The following is a 15,099-nucleotide window of genomic DNA, read 5'->3' as shown; positions in this document are numbered from 1 at the left end:
GGCCCGAAGAGTGTTTATGAACATAGCCATCAATTCTTTGTCGGTCAGGGGAGGTTGCACTTGTGCAGCTAACTCTCTCCATCGCTGTGCATATTCCTTAAAAGTTTCAACATTCTTTTTTTTCCATTCTCTGAAGATCCAGAAGATCGGGTGCCGTATCAATGTTGTACTTATATTGTTTTAAAAAAGAATCAGCAAGATCCTTTCACCTATGCACTTGTGAACCATCCAATTGCATGTACTAGCAAGAAGCCGGGCTGACTAAGATGTCTTGGAAGCAATAAATCAACAATTTATCATCATGAGCGTAAGCTGACATTTTCCGACAGTACATAACTAGATGACTTTTTGGACACGTGGTTCCATTGTACTTCTCAAAATCTGGAGTCTTGAATTTGGAAGGGATCACCACATCTGATATCAAACATAGTTGTGTTGCGTCGATACTCCCATACATGTCTGCACCTTCAATGGCGCGTGATCTTTCTTCTAGAAATTCCAGTCTTTTTCTACTACCCTGCTCTTCTAAAATTTTCTTACCACTTTCTGTAATCGGAGTAGACATTGGATTGCTCACATGGTTTTCCTGTTGGGTGATCGGATTAGGATTTTGTGTAAGATAAGTCATGCGAGGACTAGACGACCTTTGCGGAGTAAAACCTGGAGGGTATGCAGGCATGTCTTCTTGCACCTGGTTCAGATCTACTTCCACTTGTGATGAAATCCCCGCAACACTCTTTCCTCTTCCAGTAGTGAGCAATTCTAAGATCTTAGCCAATTGATCTTTCAATCCTTCAACGTCTTGACGAACTTCTTGAACCTGATCATTGGTTTGCTCATCCATTATTCGAGCCTTTCTTCTTGTCCAATATGGATGCTGAGGAGGTGAACCTTAAGCTATTTTGCAAGTTTTGGCTTTAATCTTTTCCAAAAAGAGAATAATGATTCAATTAGGATGAGTTTAGATGTAAATGCTAAATGTGAGAAAGAAAACCATCAAATAATGCAATGGCTCAAACAAACTTAGTGAAGTTAATGCTAGTATCCTATCTGACACATGCCCTCAAAATGGTGTATAGTCTACAACCAAATTGAGTGAGAAATTTTTGTGTGCCTGCACGGAAGCATAAGCTCCTCGAAGGTCAACACTACTCCATCCTCGTTTCTAATTCTATATGGTAGAGCCCGGGCAGGAGGCTTGTGATTGTGTGTGAAACAATAATAAACAACACACTAAAAAGAAAATAAAACAAAAAAAATGTACAAGATCAAGACGAAGAAAAGGCCAAACTCTCAAGGTGGAACCTCATGTCCCCAGTGGAGTCGCCAAGCTGTCGTCACGTACCCGAGACGACGCGGAGCGACTGACATCCTTAAAAAGTTTTATTTTTTTTAAAGAAAAGAGGAGTCACCACCAATCTTTTTTACGGTGTGATTCGACACCGAAATAAAGTGAATCATTTTAAATAAAACAAAAACTGGTCTACGAAAAAATTAGAGTTGAGTTCGGGAGTCATTTGTGTACGGGGAAGGTGTTAGCACCCCATAACATCCGTTTTAGATAACGGTGGCCAAATTTAATGTCTTGAATAAAATTTATTTTTTTAAAAAAAAAACTATGTCTTATTTCATTGCTCACCACTCCAATATTTGGAGCAATGATCCCATAAAATAAGTGGGATACACCCATTAATTAGACTATATTGGGAAACAGTTCCTCACCTTAAGAGAATGAGAAATTGTTACAATTTCTCAAATTCTATCATAGGCTAGTCTTCGAATAAAGTTTTTTTTTAAAACATTGATTAAATATATTTTCTCTTGGGATCAAATCTCGGACTCCCTAAATGATTTTTTTTTAATTTGATACACAATTTTTTAATTCTTTTTGTAGATTTCTTTACACGATCATTTACTTTTTTTTACACGATCGTCTACTCAATCGTTTACATTTGGCTACTCCAATTCTTTATCCACAATCTTTTATTTTTTTACACGATCGTTTACTTTTTTTTACACAATTATTTATTAAGATTCTTTATACACGATTTTTTTTAACATAATTTACATTTGACTACTCCAATCCAAATGATTTTTTTTCAAGATTCTTTATACACACGATCTTTTAGATTTTGCTGTTTTTTGTACACGACGTAAAAAAAAGACAATGGAAAAGCGAAAAAAAGAAGAGGAAAGGAAGAAAAACGATGAAAAGATTAAATGACGTAAATAAAGAATTGAAAAATAAGAAAGATAATGGAAATAAATTGCAGGAAAAAAAATAGAAAAGAAGAAAGACGAAATCGCAAGAGAGAGACAATGAAAGAAATAGTAGAAGGAAGACAATTGCAAAAGAAAGATGGAAGGGCCTGAAATATTTAAAAAATGACTAAGGGCTTTGTTATACGAACCGTAAATAATTGGGTGTTTTTTTACCTTTGTGTAACTTTCCCTCGTGATAATAAGGTATTTACATTAATTTGTTAAAATTCATATTTATTTATTTAGTTTACTATATACTATTCTATATGTAAAATGGGCAATAATGAGATAACTTTTCTATACTTTTGCACTTGTTTTTGGTAAATTCTCATGCTGTACTTTGTTTTAAAAAATGGACTTTTTTCCGATGAAGGTGTCCATTCAAAAGCAAATAGTTGCAATCACCTTTCTAATTTTTAATCACAAAAATATATTTATATTATTTAAAAGTCAAAGTTTTATGTAGGATATGTGCAATTAGTGTTGGTGGGATGGTGGGATGCAACTATACAAGAATATGTGTTTGATGAGCACCAAGTGATGCAAATGATGCATACAGAATAATGTGACTATTCATAGAGGTTGGTGGTTACATATCAAACATATGCTTCTTGTGAGGTATGAAATGCATATATAAAGTAAAAAATAATTAAAGTATTTGATTATGGTCTTGATTTGAAAAATTATATAGCTAAATTTTAGGCAAAAAAAAAAAAATGCAAGAACTTTTAAAAATACAATTTTGAAAAGTAAACAAAGTAAATTTATATATATAAAAAATAGGAAACTTAAATTAAAATTTTACATGTATTGTATTCTATTGGTCTTTAAAAATTAACATATACATTTTTTAAAAGATTATATTGCCCCCTGTTAAACCGTTTTTTTTTTTTTCTAAATTAAAACAAACTTCAAACAATTAGACAAGATTATTTAAAAAAAAAAAACTAACTAACTAAATATTTAGTTACTTTAAATTAAAACTACAAAGAGAATTTAGGGGTTTACTGTTTAATTTTTAATGTTTTTTCATAAAATTCACTTTCTGTCATTCTTTTCAAGGGTTACTAACAAAGAAAGAGATGAAAAAATGGTATAATTACGTGGATTACTATATATATATATAATCACATAGTATATGTGGATTAATCCTCCTACGAGACATGATGGAAAAACATAATATGCGCAACGAAAATAAGAATCGAACTTTACCCTATATGCAACTAAACACTTTAGTGATTAACATGTTAAATAAGCCCTAATTACATTAATTTGGGTTAAGAGAAAAATACACCTTTGAAGCTTCCCTATCCTTGAAATTTCCTCACGATCACGAATTGGGACCACCACTAGTGTTGACCCACTATTCTTCGGACTTAGAATCGGATTGTAGAACCCGTTAAGTGAATGAAAATTTAGAGAGATAGAATTTGGAGGTAGAAATTAGGTTGAGATTGAAAGAAAAGTTTGACAAAGTTTTGTAAATAACTTAAAAAATAAAATTTACCAAAAAGTTCGCAAAATCTTGAAAATTATCCTTTAAATAAGTTAATAACATGCAAAATTGCGTGTCATGTAATTAATTAAGGGTTTGTTTAAAGACATATGAGTTGTATTGAGTTGATTAAGAAATACCTTTTTTTTTTGTTGCTTAAACATTATTGTAATAAATGTTTTCTATTAACTGCATGAATAATTATATTTACTTATTTGCTTGTAAAAAAATGAATCCTACGTTGGCATTAAAGCCAAGTTTCATTTTGTGTAAATATATGTATTAAGGGTGAAGGGAATCTCCTCCCCAATTGAAGAAGCCACCACCAGGCACACCAGACATCCGACTAATTATATGGAAGAACACCACAACGCCTAGAAAACAAAATCAGTTTCTTTTATCTTATAGAAGCAAATTTATCTTTTTTTCAACCATTCACAAATGATTGGATAGAGATTGATGTTGGATAATTATATATATACACACATGTGTATGTATATATTTCATGAATTTTTTTAATTCTAATAAATTTGAGTCATTAGACCTTACACTTTGTCCAAGACCAATATATTTATAGCCCTTGAATCTCTCTATCTCTTTCTAGAATATTTAGAGTGATTTGATGCTTCACAACTTTCTATGACAAATTGGAGCCATTGAATTTACTTGATGGAAAAGTATTCTTTGTCTTATAAATGAGGACTCATGGTTTGCCAAATTATCCTAAAAGCTTGATCAAGTGGGTGAGGTATATAGAGAAAGTTTTTTCTTATTAGAGACAAAAGAAAGAAAATTTGTCACTCATATTTTATTTAGTAAATTCTTCTATCATTGCTCGTGATGTATTCTCTCCCTTTTTCTTCATTATATCATTAATGAGAAATAGGTTAAGAAAGAAAAGTTCGAACAACCAATTAAACACAATAGATTAAAATTAACTCGAACATCTACGTTAATTGTTAAAAAAGTTGGACGAAACCTTCACTAACAAACAAAATATAAAACTTTTTGTTGAAGAAAAAACACAATCGAATAACATCTTTTTGCGGGAAGAACTCATTCAAGTGTTTTAACCCATTCACGAATCTCCTACTCATATCCGGTTTTTAAAATATCAATGTCGATATTGATATCGAGATTTTAATTTTACAATTGTATCGATAAAATCAATGAATATTTGTAATCAGACAATTTATAAGATTTTATTTAAATTATTAACTAAGTTGTTCCGAACTCAAATTAAGTTTAGGAATATTGTTGATATAATATTTCTATTCCCTAGACTAAATAAATAACAATATTTTTTTTAACCTTTTATAAATATTTATAAAGATGTTAAAAGATATATATAGATATTTATTTAATAGTATTCTTAAACCCTTCAATTTAAAAAAATATCAATGTATGTACTGATACGTCACGTGTGTGTATATATGTAGTACAGCAAATACAATATATCCTTCATATCTTTCTACAAATTGGAACCATTGGATCTGCTTGATAGAGAAGAATTCTTTGTCTTATAAATGAGACCCATAGTTTGCTAAACTATCGCAAAATCTTGATAAGTGGTTGAAGTATAAACATGGAAAGTTTTTTTTATAAGAGACAAAAGAAGGAAAATTTGTCACTCATTTTTCTATCCTTGTTCATGTTCATGGTTTATTCCCTCCTTTCTTCTTTATTATTATTATTCAACTAGAGTACACATAATCAAACCAAATCATAATCATCCATTATATCATTAATGAAAAATAGATTGACTCATATTAAAATTAAATAAAAAAGTTGGATGAAACTTTCACTAACAAACAAAATATAAAACTTTTCGTTGAAGAAAAAACACAATTGAATAATATCTCATACAATGTAAAGGTTTAAAACCATCAATATAGTACTAATTATATTGTTCATTACCAAAAAAAATAAATAATAAATAACAGATAAAGATGGAAGAATTTATTATACACAAGGTCTCTTTATGAACTAATCTCCTCTAATTCAAAAACCTAAGTTTATGAACATAAACTAATTTGATTATACCTTCTAACAATTATATATTTATATTGTTTGGATGGAGAAATTAAATATAAGGAAGGCAAATGTTGGAGGCAGGAGAGTGTGCATCGGTGTTGCATTTTCTTTTTTTACCCTTTTTGAAATTAACTCTGAATTTTCACTATTTTCAAACCCAAAAATAATAATTCACAATATTTTAATATAAGTGACGAGCTTTTTTTCTTATGGAAAAATAAAGAGGTCTCTTTTGAAAAAAATATCTATTTTATAACTTATCCAACTTTATCCGATTTTGGAATAATTAGACAATTATGGATCTTTATTATATATTACAAAGATACTTGGCCATTAAATAAATTCAATGGTTCTAATTGGTCCTAACAAAAATGTAAAACAATTTATTAGAAAAAGTTTCATGAATAAGGAAGATATTCTTTATATATAATTATCCACGTAAGATAAAAGCTTCTATAAGACAAAAGATGAAAGAAAAAAACTAATCTTTTTATTCAGCCAAGTGATCTTAGTTCTTGAATTAGTCGGTGGCCGTTCTTTGGGTGGCTTCGATTGGGGAGGAGAGATTTGCTCCCAAAATATATATTTACAAAACAAATTTTGAAAAATTATAATATTTCCATCTTCATCCTTAGGTTCCATGAAAATAGATATAGAATTATACCTACAATAATGCACTTCAATTACAAAACAATTTGAAACAAAAAAGAGTATTTCTGAACAAAATTAATACTCAGACATGAGGGTAGGGTTAGATACGATTTGGTTCGGTAGGGCCGAAATTTTTTTAAAAATTGTACGGAAAACCAAACCACAACAATTGTGCGGCTCGATAAACCGTTCGATTTCAAAATTTGTTTTCTTTTCCAAAATTCTCATTTCCTTACGTAGATGATAATGGCAAGAACTCTGTGAACATGGGAAAGGGAGAATTTTCAAATTCTGTGAATTTTCTAATGAATATTTTCACCGAACGATTGTTTTCTATTGTTATTGTTTATTTAAATTTCAAAATTTGTTATGTAGAATCTACTTTATTGTTATTATCATCTTTGATTTTCATTTTTTTTTCTCTCACGTTTTGGTTACCCGCCTATTCTTGTGTGCAATGTATCAAAGATAAAGAGGAACCAGAGGAATTAATTTACCTTAAATTGGGTCTAAAAACGCTTAATCCAGTTCTAAAAGAATTTTCAAATTTCACTAATTTTGTTACTAACCTCCCGCCTGCCCTCCGTAGTCACCTCTCTGCTCTCGTACGCCTGCTGGAGTTGTTCCCATCTCCTCTTCTAATTTTTAAGATTGAAGTTTTATGAGAGATGCGTGGTGGTGGAGATCGAAGAGATGGATCTTACGCCTTCTGGATTTTGAATTGATGTTGGGAAGGGTTGATCTTGGGTAGTGTCTCGTACGCCGGCCGGCGTGGTGGTGGAGATCGAAGAGGTGGAAGAAGAGGAGACAAAAGAGGTCAGAGAATATGCGAGATGGAGATGAGAGATGCGAGGGATGGAGATGAGAGATGCGAGAGATGGAGGGAAGAGGATGGAAAAGGCTGGGTTGAAGCACACAGACAAACCCTAAACTAAACTTATATACATATATTTTTTAAATAAAATTATATATAAAATCTCATTTATTTAAAAACGGTTCGGTTTGGTTCAATTTATGAAAGTTGTTTTCGAGATAAAAACAGAACCAAATCGAAAAATTTCAATTTTGAACTATTTGAGACCACAACAAACCAATTTTTTCGATTTTGTACAAAAATCGATTCAATGGGCTTTGACACTATCTATCTTCTTACTTCCCATCACCAATCTAGTTCACAAAGGTGAATATATATCCCAAATTATTGCTCTATTCATTTCCTCCATCATTATTTCCCAACTCTCCATATTTTCTATTTTATAATTGTTTAATTTATATGTACGATCAAAACTACAATTAAAGTTTCTATCTTAAATCAAGGGTTTAGGAAAGTGTTCTGTTGACAATCTTGAAAATACTTCATGAGTTTGGAGTCCATTTTTTAAAAGAAACCAAAACCAATAATTGCTCCTAAGTGCAAAAAAAAAAAAAAAAAAAAAAAAAAAAAAAAAAAAACTGAAAAGAATACAGAGTTTTGTAGAGGTAATAAAAAAAAAAACAAATCCAATGGTACTTATAAAATTAAAGAATAATAAAATAAAAAGAGTTAGGAAATGAATATAGTAATAATTTGGAATATATATTTTACCTTTTAAGATAAGAGTCGGTGGAATTAAGATGATACTGCCAACAACTTTACGAGAGAAGAGGAAGGTTTTGAGTGTTCATGCTCACGGCAAAGCTGGTCTTTTACATTAAGCTCATTCTAGCGAAGGTAATTTGGCAAACACGTGCTACATAAGGGTATAAACGAGTTGGGTTGAGTTGAATTAAGAGACATTCTCAACCCAACCTATATTTTCAAATTTGTTTGGGTTGGCAATCGAATTAATTTCCCAATCCAACCGAACCTACGATTCTTTGGATTGTGTTGTCAAGTTGTATTGTTTTTTTGTTTTTTCATTTCCAACCCAACGAGCTAAACAATTATTTACTCTCTTAGACCATTTGATTTTCTACCTTCAAATAATCATTTAATTCTTACATGATTACGATCGTTTAACAAAATACTCCTAACTTTATTTTTATTAAACAATATATATTTTTAATTAACCCAATCCATTGGGTAGTAGGATTATTGGGTTATTCGAATTCAACTTATACCCATAGGTACTGCAAAATAAAGCTTCTTTGAATCATTTTGTTCTTCCCTATCTTAAAACCAGTAATTTACAATCTATCATTTCCATGTGTGTAGTTGCTTAAGTATATAATCAATTATAATAAAAACCCTCGGCTCATTCGATTAAATTAGTTTTTAATACAATATTGTTTCTTTTGAGAATTTTACAAATATGGTAGTAAAAAAGGAAAGAAAAATGTTTATTTTAGGACATATGAATGGTTCAATAAATATAACTTTTTCTTAAACATGGTTATAATAAATGTTTCCTAATATAAGTGCATTGGTGTAGGTATACTTGTATATATTTATTGTCTTGTACAACCTAACTAAGAAAAAAATTAAATGAAAATATTACAATGTTTACGTTGGTATTAATTAAAGCCAAAATTGGTTTTGTTTAAATATATATTTTGGGGGAAGGAAATGCCTTCCCCAATTGGAAGCCACCACCAACCCAATTGAAAGCACCACCAACCCAGGAAGGGTCAGTGGTCACTGAACATCACCACATGGCTTTTAAAGCAATGACTTGATATATATATATATATATATATATATATATATATATTCCTTTTATTCATGTTCGAATTATTTTTGGAGAAAATGTTAATGGTCTTTGAATTTTTACTTGAATTAAATTTAGGTTGTATAGGTGTTGAGAGACAACAATTGTAAATGTTTTAGAAAGCGTTGAAGTCACAAATTTGATTGTTGATGTTTGTTTGTTAGATGCACCTTTTTGTGTTTTTTTTATTAACAATTTTTTATTTGATTATATTTTTCGATGAATAATTTCTATTCTCATTTTCATTTGATTATCGTAGAAAAACAAATAATCAATATATTTGGATAGGATTTCGTGGCATTCCCAAGACATTATGATAATAAGGTATTTACATTGATTTGTTAAAATTCATATTTATTTATTTATTTCACTATATACGATTCTATATGTAAATTTGAAGGTGATAATGAGATGATTTTCCTGTACTTTTGCTCTTTTATTTTTGGTAAATTTCCATGTCAGACTTTGTTGATTCGATGTAGGTGTCCATTCAAAATTAAGAAAACTTGAAATTCTGAACCAATGAATGTGACAACGAGATTGAAGGGTGTGGTAACAGCTTGGAAAACTGAATCCTTCTTTTTAACCACCCAACTTGACAAATAGTTTGCAATGGAAACAATAAAAACTACCTGAAGAGAAAAGAAGATTGTAGCTCAAAAATAATTGATACGTACTATCTATATATTTGAATAACTCAAATTAATAGATAGAGGTTCAAATCCCTAATCTCCATTTATTATTAAAAAAGAATCATACCCAATAAAGAATAGCAGCTAGCTAGAAAAATGTTCCAAGTCAACTTCCATTGAGAAGGATTTCTTTCAATTGCAATAGCCATGACTGAAAGGCACTTGAAAATATTTGTCCAAATGTTACTACAAATGGAGATGGACAAGTTTTCAAAATCCAAACCTCAAAATAAAATATTATATCAAACCAAATAATAAAAAGAAAAACACTTAAAAAGTAAATTATGAGATGCCGTAATTATTTTTATAGTTTACTTATTTTCTGATCAAATATTATTCGTACAGAAGATGGATGATTAAACTCGAAATATACAACAAAAACATAAACAACCCATAATACATGAAGAACAAACCACAAACCCGCTGCAAGGGAAGAAAGGAGGAGCAAGAAACAGCCAAGAATCCATTCTTTTTTGGAAGAGACATGAGATTGTTGGGTTTGAAAAAGGTGAAAATTAAAGAGTGGTTTCAAATAAGGGCCTTTGTAAGATGTAATAACTACAACACCAACGATGAACAACATTATGCCTCGGTCGTTCCACTTGCTTTCTTTATATTTACTTTCTCCACCCTATCAATACAAATATTGATATAATTAAATTTACGTTTATATGAGGTTATGTGTTTGAGGTTATGTTTTTTAGGTTATGTTTTTTGGTCAATTAGTGATTTTAATTAATCCATATTAGAAATTTTAAGTTCAAATTTCTTCGATATTATCGTCTCATTAATATTGGTTTTCACCTCAATTAGCAATTTATAAATAATTATTGGTTCAATTAAAGTAGTGCATTTGGTATAAATTTCTTACCCATATCGTAATCAAATTTACTATTTTTTACCAATATGATTTGCTAGGGTAACAAATAAAAATCACTATTAAAAAATGACCAAATTGTCTATTATTAATGAACATGAAATTAAAAGGGATATATGTAAACAATATTATATTACCAAAAAATATATATTTTATTGTTTCAATTTAATAATATAAAAGTTTGGTTTATAGATCTTAGTTTTCATCCTTCATATGTAAACATTTGAATCCTATAACAAATTCTAAAATTTAATTTTAGAAATATAGGTATTTAAATTCCACTTTTTAATCATAATCGTTTAATAAAAATTATGCCTATTTTCTCATGCCTATTTTTAGTAGCATTTGATTTCTTAATTAATTTGAAAAATACAAAAGAAATTACAAACTTACTCTTTGTAGTTTACAGAACTTATACTTTAAAATTTGAAATATCTTAATAAGGGTGGATTAAAAAAAATTTCAAAAGTAAGAGAATATATATATATATATATATATATATTTACACTGTATAAAACAATTCTGAAAATGGAAAAAATCAAGAGACTCACCAAAATATAAAAAATGTCTCGTCAATCACGCCGTCAACAATGGGCGTAATATATTTGCGATTGTTTAGATTTCATTATTGTTTGATACGTGATCGTTTATATATGATTACAATTTATCTTTTCAATTATATTGTTTAATTTTGTTACACTTTAATTTTGTTATGTTTAAATTTAGTTACACGTTTAGATTTGACCGTTTAGATTTGAGGATTTCTTTTTTCAAAATTTGGTACACGATCGTTTATATTTGGCTACTCCAATCTAAATGATTTTTTTTCAAAATTCTTTATACACGATCTTTTTATTTCTTTACACGATCGTTTACTTTTTTTTATACGATCGTTTACCTTTAGTTACTCTAATCTAAATGATTTTTTAAAGATTCTTTATACACGATCTTTTATTTTTTTTACACAATCGTTTACTTTTTTTACACGATCGTTTACATTTGGCTACTCCAATCTAAATGATTCTTTTTCAAAAAAATTTATATACGATCTTTTAGATTTTGTTATTTTTTATATATGGTCGTTTAGATTTGGTTATCCAAATTTAAACGACATAAAAAAGAATAAAAAAAGAAGAAAGACGATGGAAAAAAATCATAGCAGGAAAAAAGAAGAGAAAGATGATGAAAGAAATTGCAGGAAGAAGACGATGAAAGAAATCGCGATGGAAGGACACTGTGCGTGATTATTGGCTTTGGTTTTTTCTGATAATAAAATAAAAACCAAAAGAATTAGTAAATGAAATTAGTAATAACATGGAGTATTTTTAGCTTGTGAAATAAATGGGGAGGGAAAGTAAGAAGATAGTGCCAATAGTTTTAGGTGCAGAATAGTATTCATACCAGAAGAAAAGGAAGCGTTTAAGAGGAAACTCATCCCAGCAAATGTTGTTTGACAAACAAGTGCACAAAATAAGGCATCTTTGAATTCATCTTTTTTCCATATCATCGAGACAAATATTTTACAAACTTCATTTATGTATGTGCAGATGCTTAAGTATATATATAATCAAGTCTGTTCAAAACCCTCACCCATTCAATTAAATTTGTTTTTATATATCAAAATAGCATATGGTTTTCCCATTTGCATCCACTCAAGTTGGAGTACTAATTTAAAAATGCATAGTATATTTGGTCATACAAAATCATTTTTGATGAGCTTTTTACGAAATATGGTAATCAAAATGAAAAAGAAAAGAAGTTTATTTTAGGAGATATGGGTTGTATTGGATTGATTTAGAAATACCTTTTTTGTTGCATAAACATTATTACAATAAATTTTTTCTAATTTAAGTGCATCATTGTAGGTATAATGGCATATATTTATTTGCTTGTATAACATAATTAAGAAAAAAAAATGAATGAGAATATTACAATTATTCTAAACCAAAATTGGTTTTGTGTAAATATATATATCTTGGGGAAGGGAATCTCCTCCCCAATTGAAGAAGACTCCAACAACCCATCTTTGGAGAAGGGTTACTACAAATTATATTGAACACCACTCATGTTGGAAATTCATAGTATATTTGATCTACAAAATCATTTTTGTTGAGATTTTTACCAAATATGTTAATCAAAATGTGCTGTACATTTAATGTTATATGGTAATCCAACAATTTTACGAAATATGGTAATCCAACCACTCATGTTGGAGTCACTTAATGGTAAAACTTCAACTACCAATGCCTTATCTCATTAATAACCACATATAATGTTATATGAACAACTCATTTCTATGCAAAGAATATCCTATTTTTGTGTTTTTGTATGTGTTTATCATTATCATTCTTTTTCTTTTTCATTTAGCTTCCCTTATATTCTCTATCAGGAGCCTCTTGCCCTTATATAAAGGACAGCCAGAGACCCCAAATTGTGCACTAAATTATCATTCTTCACATTTGTAAAAATGGATGCCAAGAAGCCTTACATTGTTGCAATTTTCATTCAAATTACTGAAGCCGGAATGAGCTTATTGTCGAAGGCTGCCTTCGCTACCGGTATGAATACGTATATCTTCCTCTTCTATCGTCAAGTTGCTGGCAGCCTCATCTTAGTACCACTAACTTTACTTTTAAAAGGGTACGTACGTCTCATTTCTTTCAAAATGTTTTTTTGTTGTTGTTCAAACTGTCAATATACGAGCATAACTTAATATAAACCAAGCTAATTTGTTATATTTTTATGCTATGTTTCAGGAAAGAGAAGAGGCCATTGTCTCTTAAACAGCTCTGCCATGTTTTCTTCATTTCATTGATAGGGTGTGTATTTAATTAATGTTTAATAATTATAATAACGTATTAACCTATTAAAAAAATGGTATGGTTTAATTTACTAATTGCTTATGTTATCAAGTGAAAATTATTATAGTTTCAAATATATAATATTGTAGGAGGAAAATGATCATCATTTAATGAATTGGGGTTTTAGGATAACATTTACAATGAATGCTTATGGAGTGGCCGTTGATCACACGTCAGCAACTCTTGGAGCTGTAGCCTTCAACTGCCTTCTTGTCTCAACCTTCATCTTCGCCGTCTTATTTAGGTGATTTTTTTTTTGTGCATTTGAAATATTAGTTTATTTATAAATCTTATAATAAAAGTATTATGAAAAATTATTGTCTATTAGATAAATAGCTAAACTTAAAAAACAGTTTTTGAAAAGAAGACAATTATTTTCTCAAAAAATGCAAATTCAGATAGTATAATTTTTTTTTTGTTAATTCGAAACAAAAAGATTACTAGTTTTTAAAAATGTAAATCATTAATTTTTATTATATAGTTTATAAATAAGAATTGAAAAAAAAAAGGAGAAAGCAAAGTATTTATTTTCCTTATTTCCCATTCAAACAGTTCCAAGGTCAACATCCCCTTTCTCATGGAACAATACAGTTATAATGATATGACACATAACTTTGACAATATATATAACTTATATAGTATTAGCTGGACTGCACATATTTTTGTATGTTTCACTTGATTGTTTAATAAAAAATTGTTAAACGAAAGATATATATAGTTTTTTTAAAAGAAATTGAATTACTAATAGTTACACCTAATCATGACTTTGATAATCCTCCTTAGATGACTATTACACTATTTAGAATCAATCTTGTATATTGTTTTTTCAAAAATCTTGAAATCTCAAGTTAATTAAAAAGGTTCAATAGAATGGAGAAAATGAACCTAAACTAATTGAACTATGCTCGATAAAAATATATATACAGAATGGAAAAAGTGAACTTAAAGAAAGTAGCAGGGATAGCAAAGGTGGCAGGAATGATGATATGTGTGGGAGGGGCAACAATACTTGCATTCTACAAAGGACCATATCTAAAGCCAATAATATCACATCCACTTTTTCACATTGACGAATCTGAAACCGACATTACTACAACATCTCAAAAGTCATGGTTGTTAGGGTGCTTCTTCCTGCTAGTGGCTACAGTGGGTTGGGGGATTTGGTTCGTGCTTCAGGCTAAGTTCTTGATGGGTTACCCTCACCCAGTTGAATTCATGTGCGTCCAAACGGTGATGAGTGTGGTTCAGTGCTTTGTTGTGGCTATTATTGTGGAAAGAGATCCTTCGGAATGGAAATTGGGTTGGAATGTTAGACTCTATGCCGTTCTCTATTGTGTAAGTATCTTTCTCCCTCCACAAATCTTAAATAAGTTTCAACAAGAGATGATATATATTTTTTTAATTTTAATTGTTTGTTAAAAGATTTAATTAATTAAAATAAAGCTTGTTTTTAATATAGTAAAATGAATCATAAAATGTTTACAAATATAGCAAAATTTCATTATCCATGCGATAGAACACAATAGATGTGTATCGTTGA

The 15,099-nt window shown here is 29.5% G+C and overlaps 2 protein-coding genes and 1 long non-coding RNA gene across 3 annotated transcripts; 1 reads left to right on the top strand and 2 right to left on the bottom strand.

The window, feature by feature from the left end:
• Window positions 1-241: 241 nt before the first annotated feature.
• LOC127150557 (uncharacterized) lies at window positions 242-844 on the bottom strand. Its single transcript, XM_051088427.1, has one exon. The coding sequence runs from the start codon at window positions 842-844 to the stop codon at window positions 242-244; it is 603 nt and encodes a 200-aa protein (XP_050944384.1).
• A 4,718-nt stretch (window positions 845-5,562) lies between these two features.
• Window positions 5,563-7,353, bottom strand: LOC127150626 (uncharacterized). Its single transcript, XR_007823191.1, has 2 exons — window positions 7,012-7,353; window positions 5,563-6,455 (listed from the first exon to the last, which is right to left on the bottom strand). It is a non-coding gene; the product is annotated as an uncharacterized LOC127150626 (long non-coding RNA).
• A 5,812-nt stretch (window positions 7,354-13,165) lies between these two features.
• On the top strand, window positions 13,166-15,099 carry LOC127150556 (WAT1-related protein At5g64700-like). Its single transcript, XM_051088426.1, has 5 exons — window positions 13,166-13,338; window positions 13,455-13,517; window positions 13,687-13,803; window positions 14,486-14,894; window positions 15,076-15,099. The coding sequence occupies exons 1-5, from the start codon at window positions 13,166-13,168 to the stop codon at window positions 15,097-15,099; spliced, it is 786 nt and encodes a 261-aa protein (XP_050944383.1).

This window comes from Cucumis melo, chromosome 8 (genome assembly GCF_025177605.1).
Source record: "Cucumis melo cultivar AY chromosome 8, USDA_Cmelo_AY_1.0, whole genome shotgun sequence".
Lineage (NCBI taxonomy): Eukaryota > Viridiplantae > Streptophyta > Magnoliopsida > Cucurbitales > Cucurbitaceae > Cucumis > Cucumis melo.
The sequence above is the reverse complement of the archived record's forward strand: the minus strand, read 5'-3'. Positions and strand labels throughout refer to the sequence as shown.

Coding starts and splice junctions, on each gene's coding strand:
- LOC127150557 (XM_051088427.1), bottom strand. CDS start 844: ATGGATGAGCAAACCAATGATCAGGTTCAAGAAGTTCGTCAAGACGTT.
- LOC127150556 (XM_051088426.1), top strand. CDS start 13,166: ATGGATGCCAAGAAGCCTTACATTGTTGCAATTTTCATTCAAATTACT. Junction 13,804..14,485: donor ATCTTCGCCGTCTTATTTAG/GTGATTTTTTTT, acceptor ATATATATACAG/AATGGAAAAAGTGAACTTAA. Junction 14,895..15,075: donor TCTATGCCGTTCTCTATTGT/GTAAGTATCTTT, acceptor TCCATGCGATAG/AACACAATAGATGTGTATCG.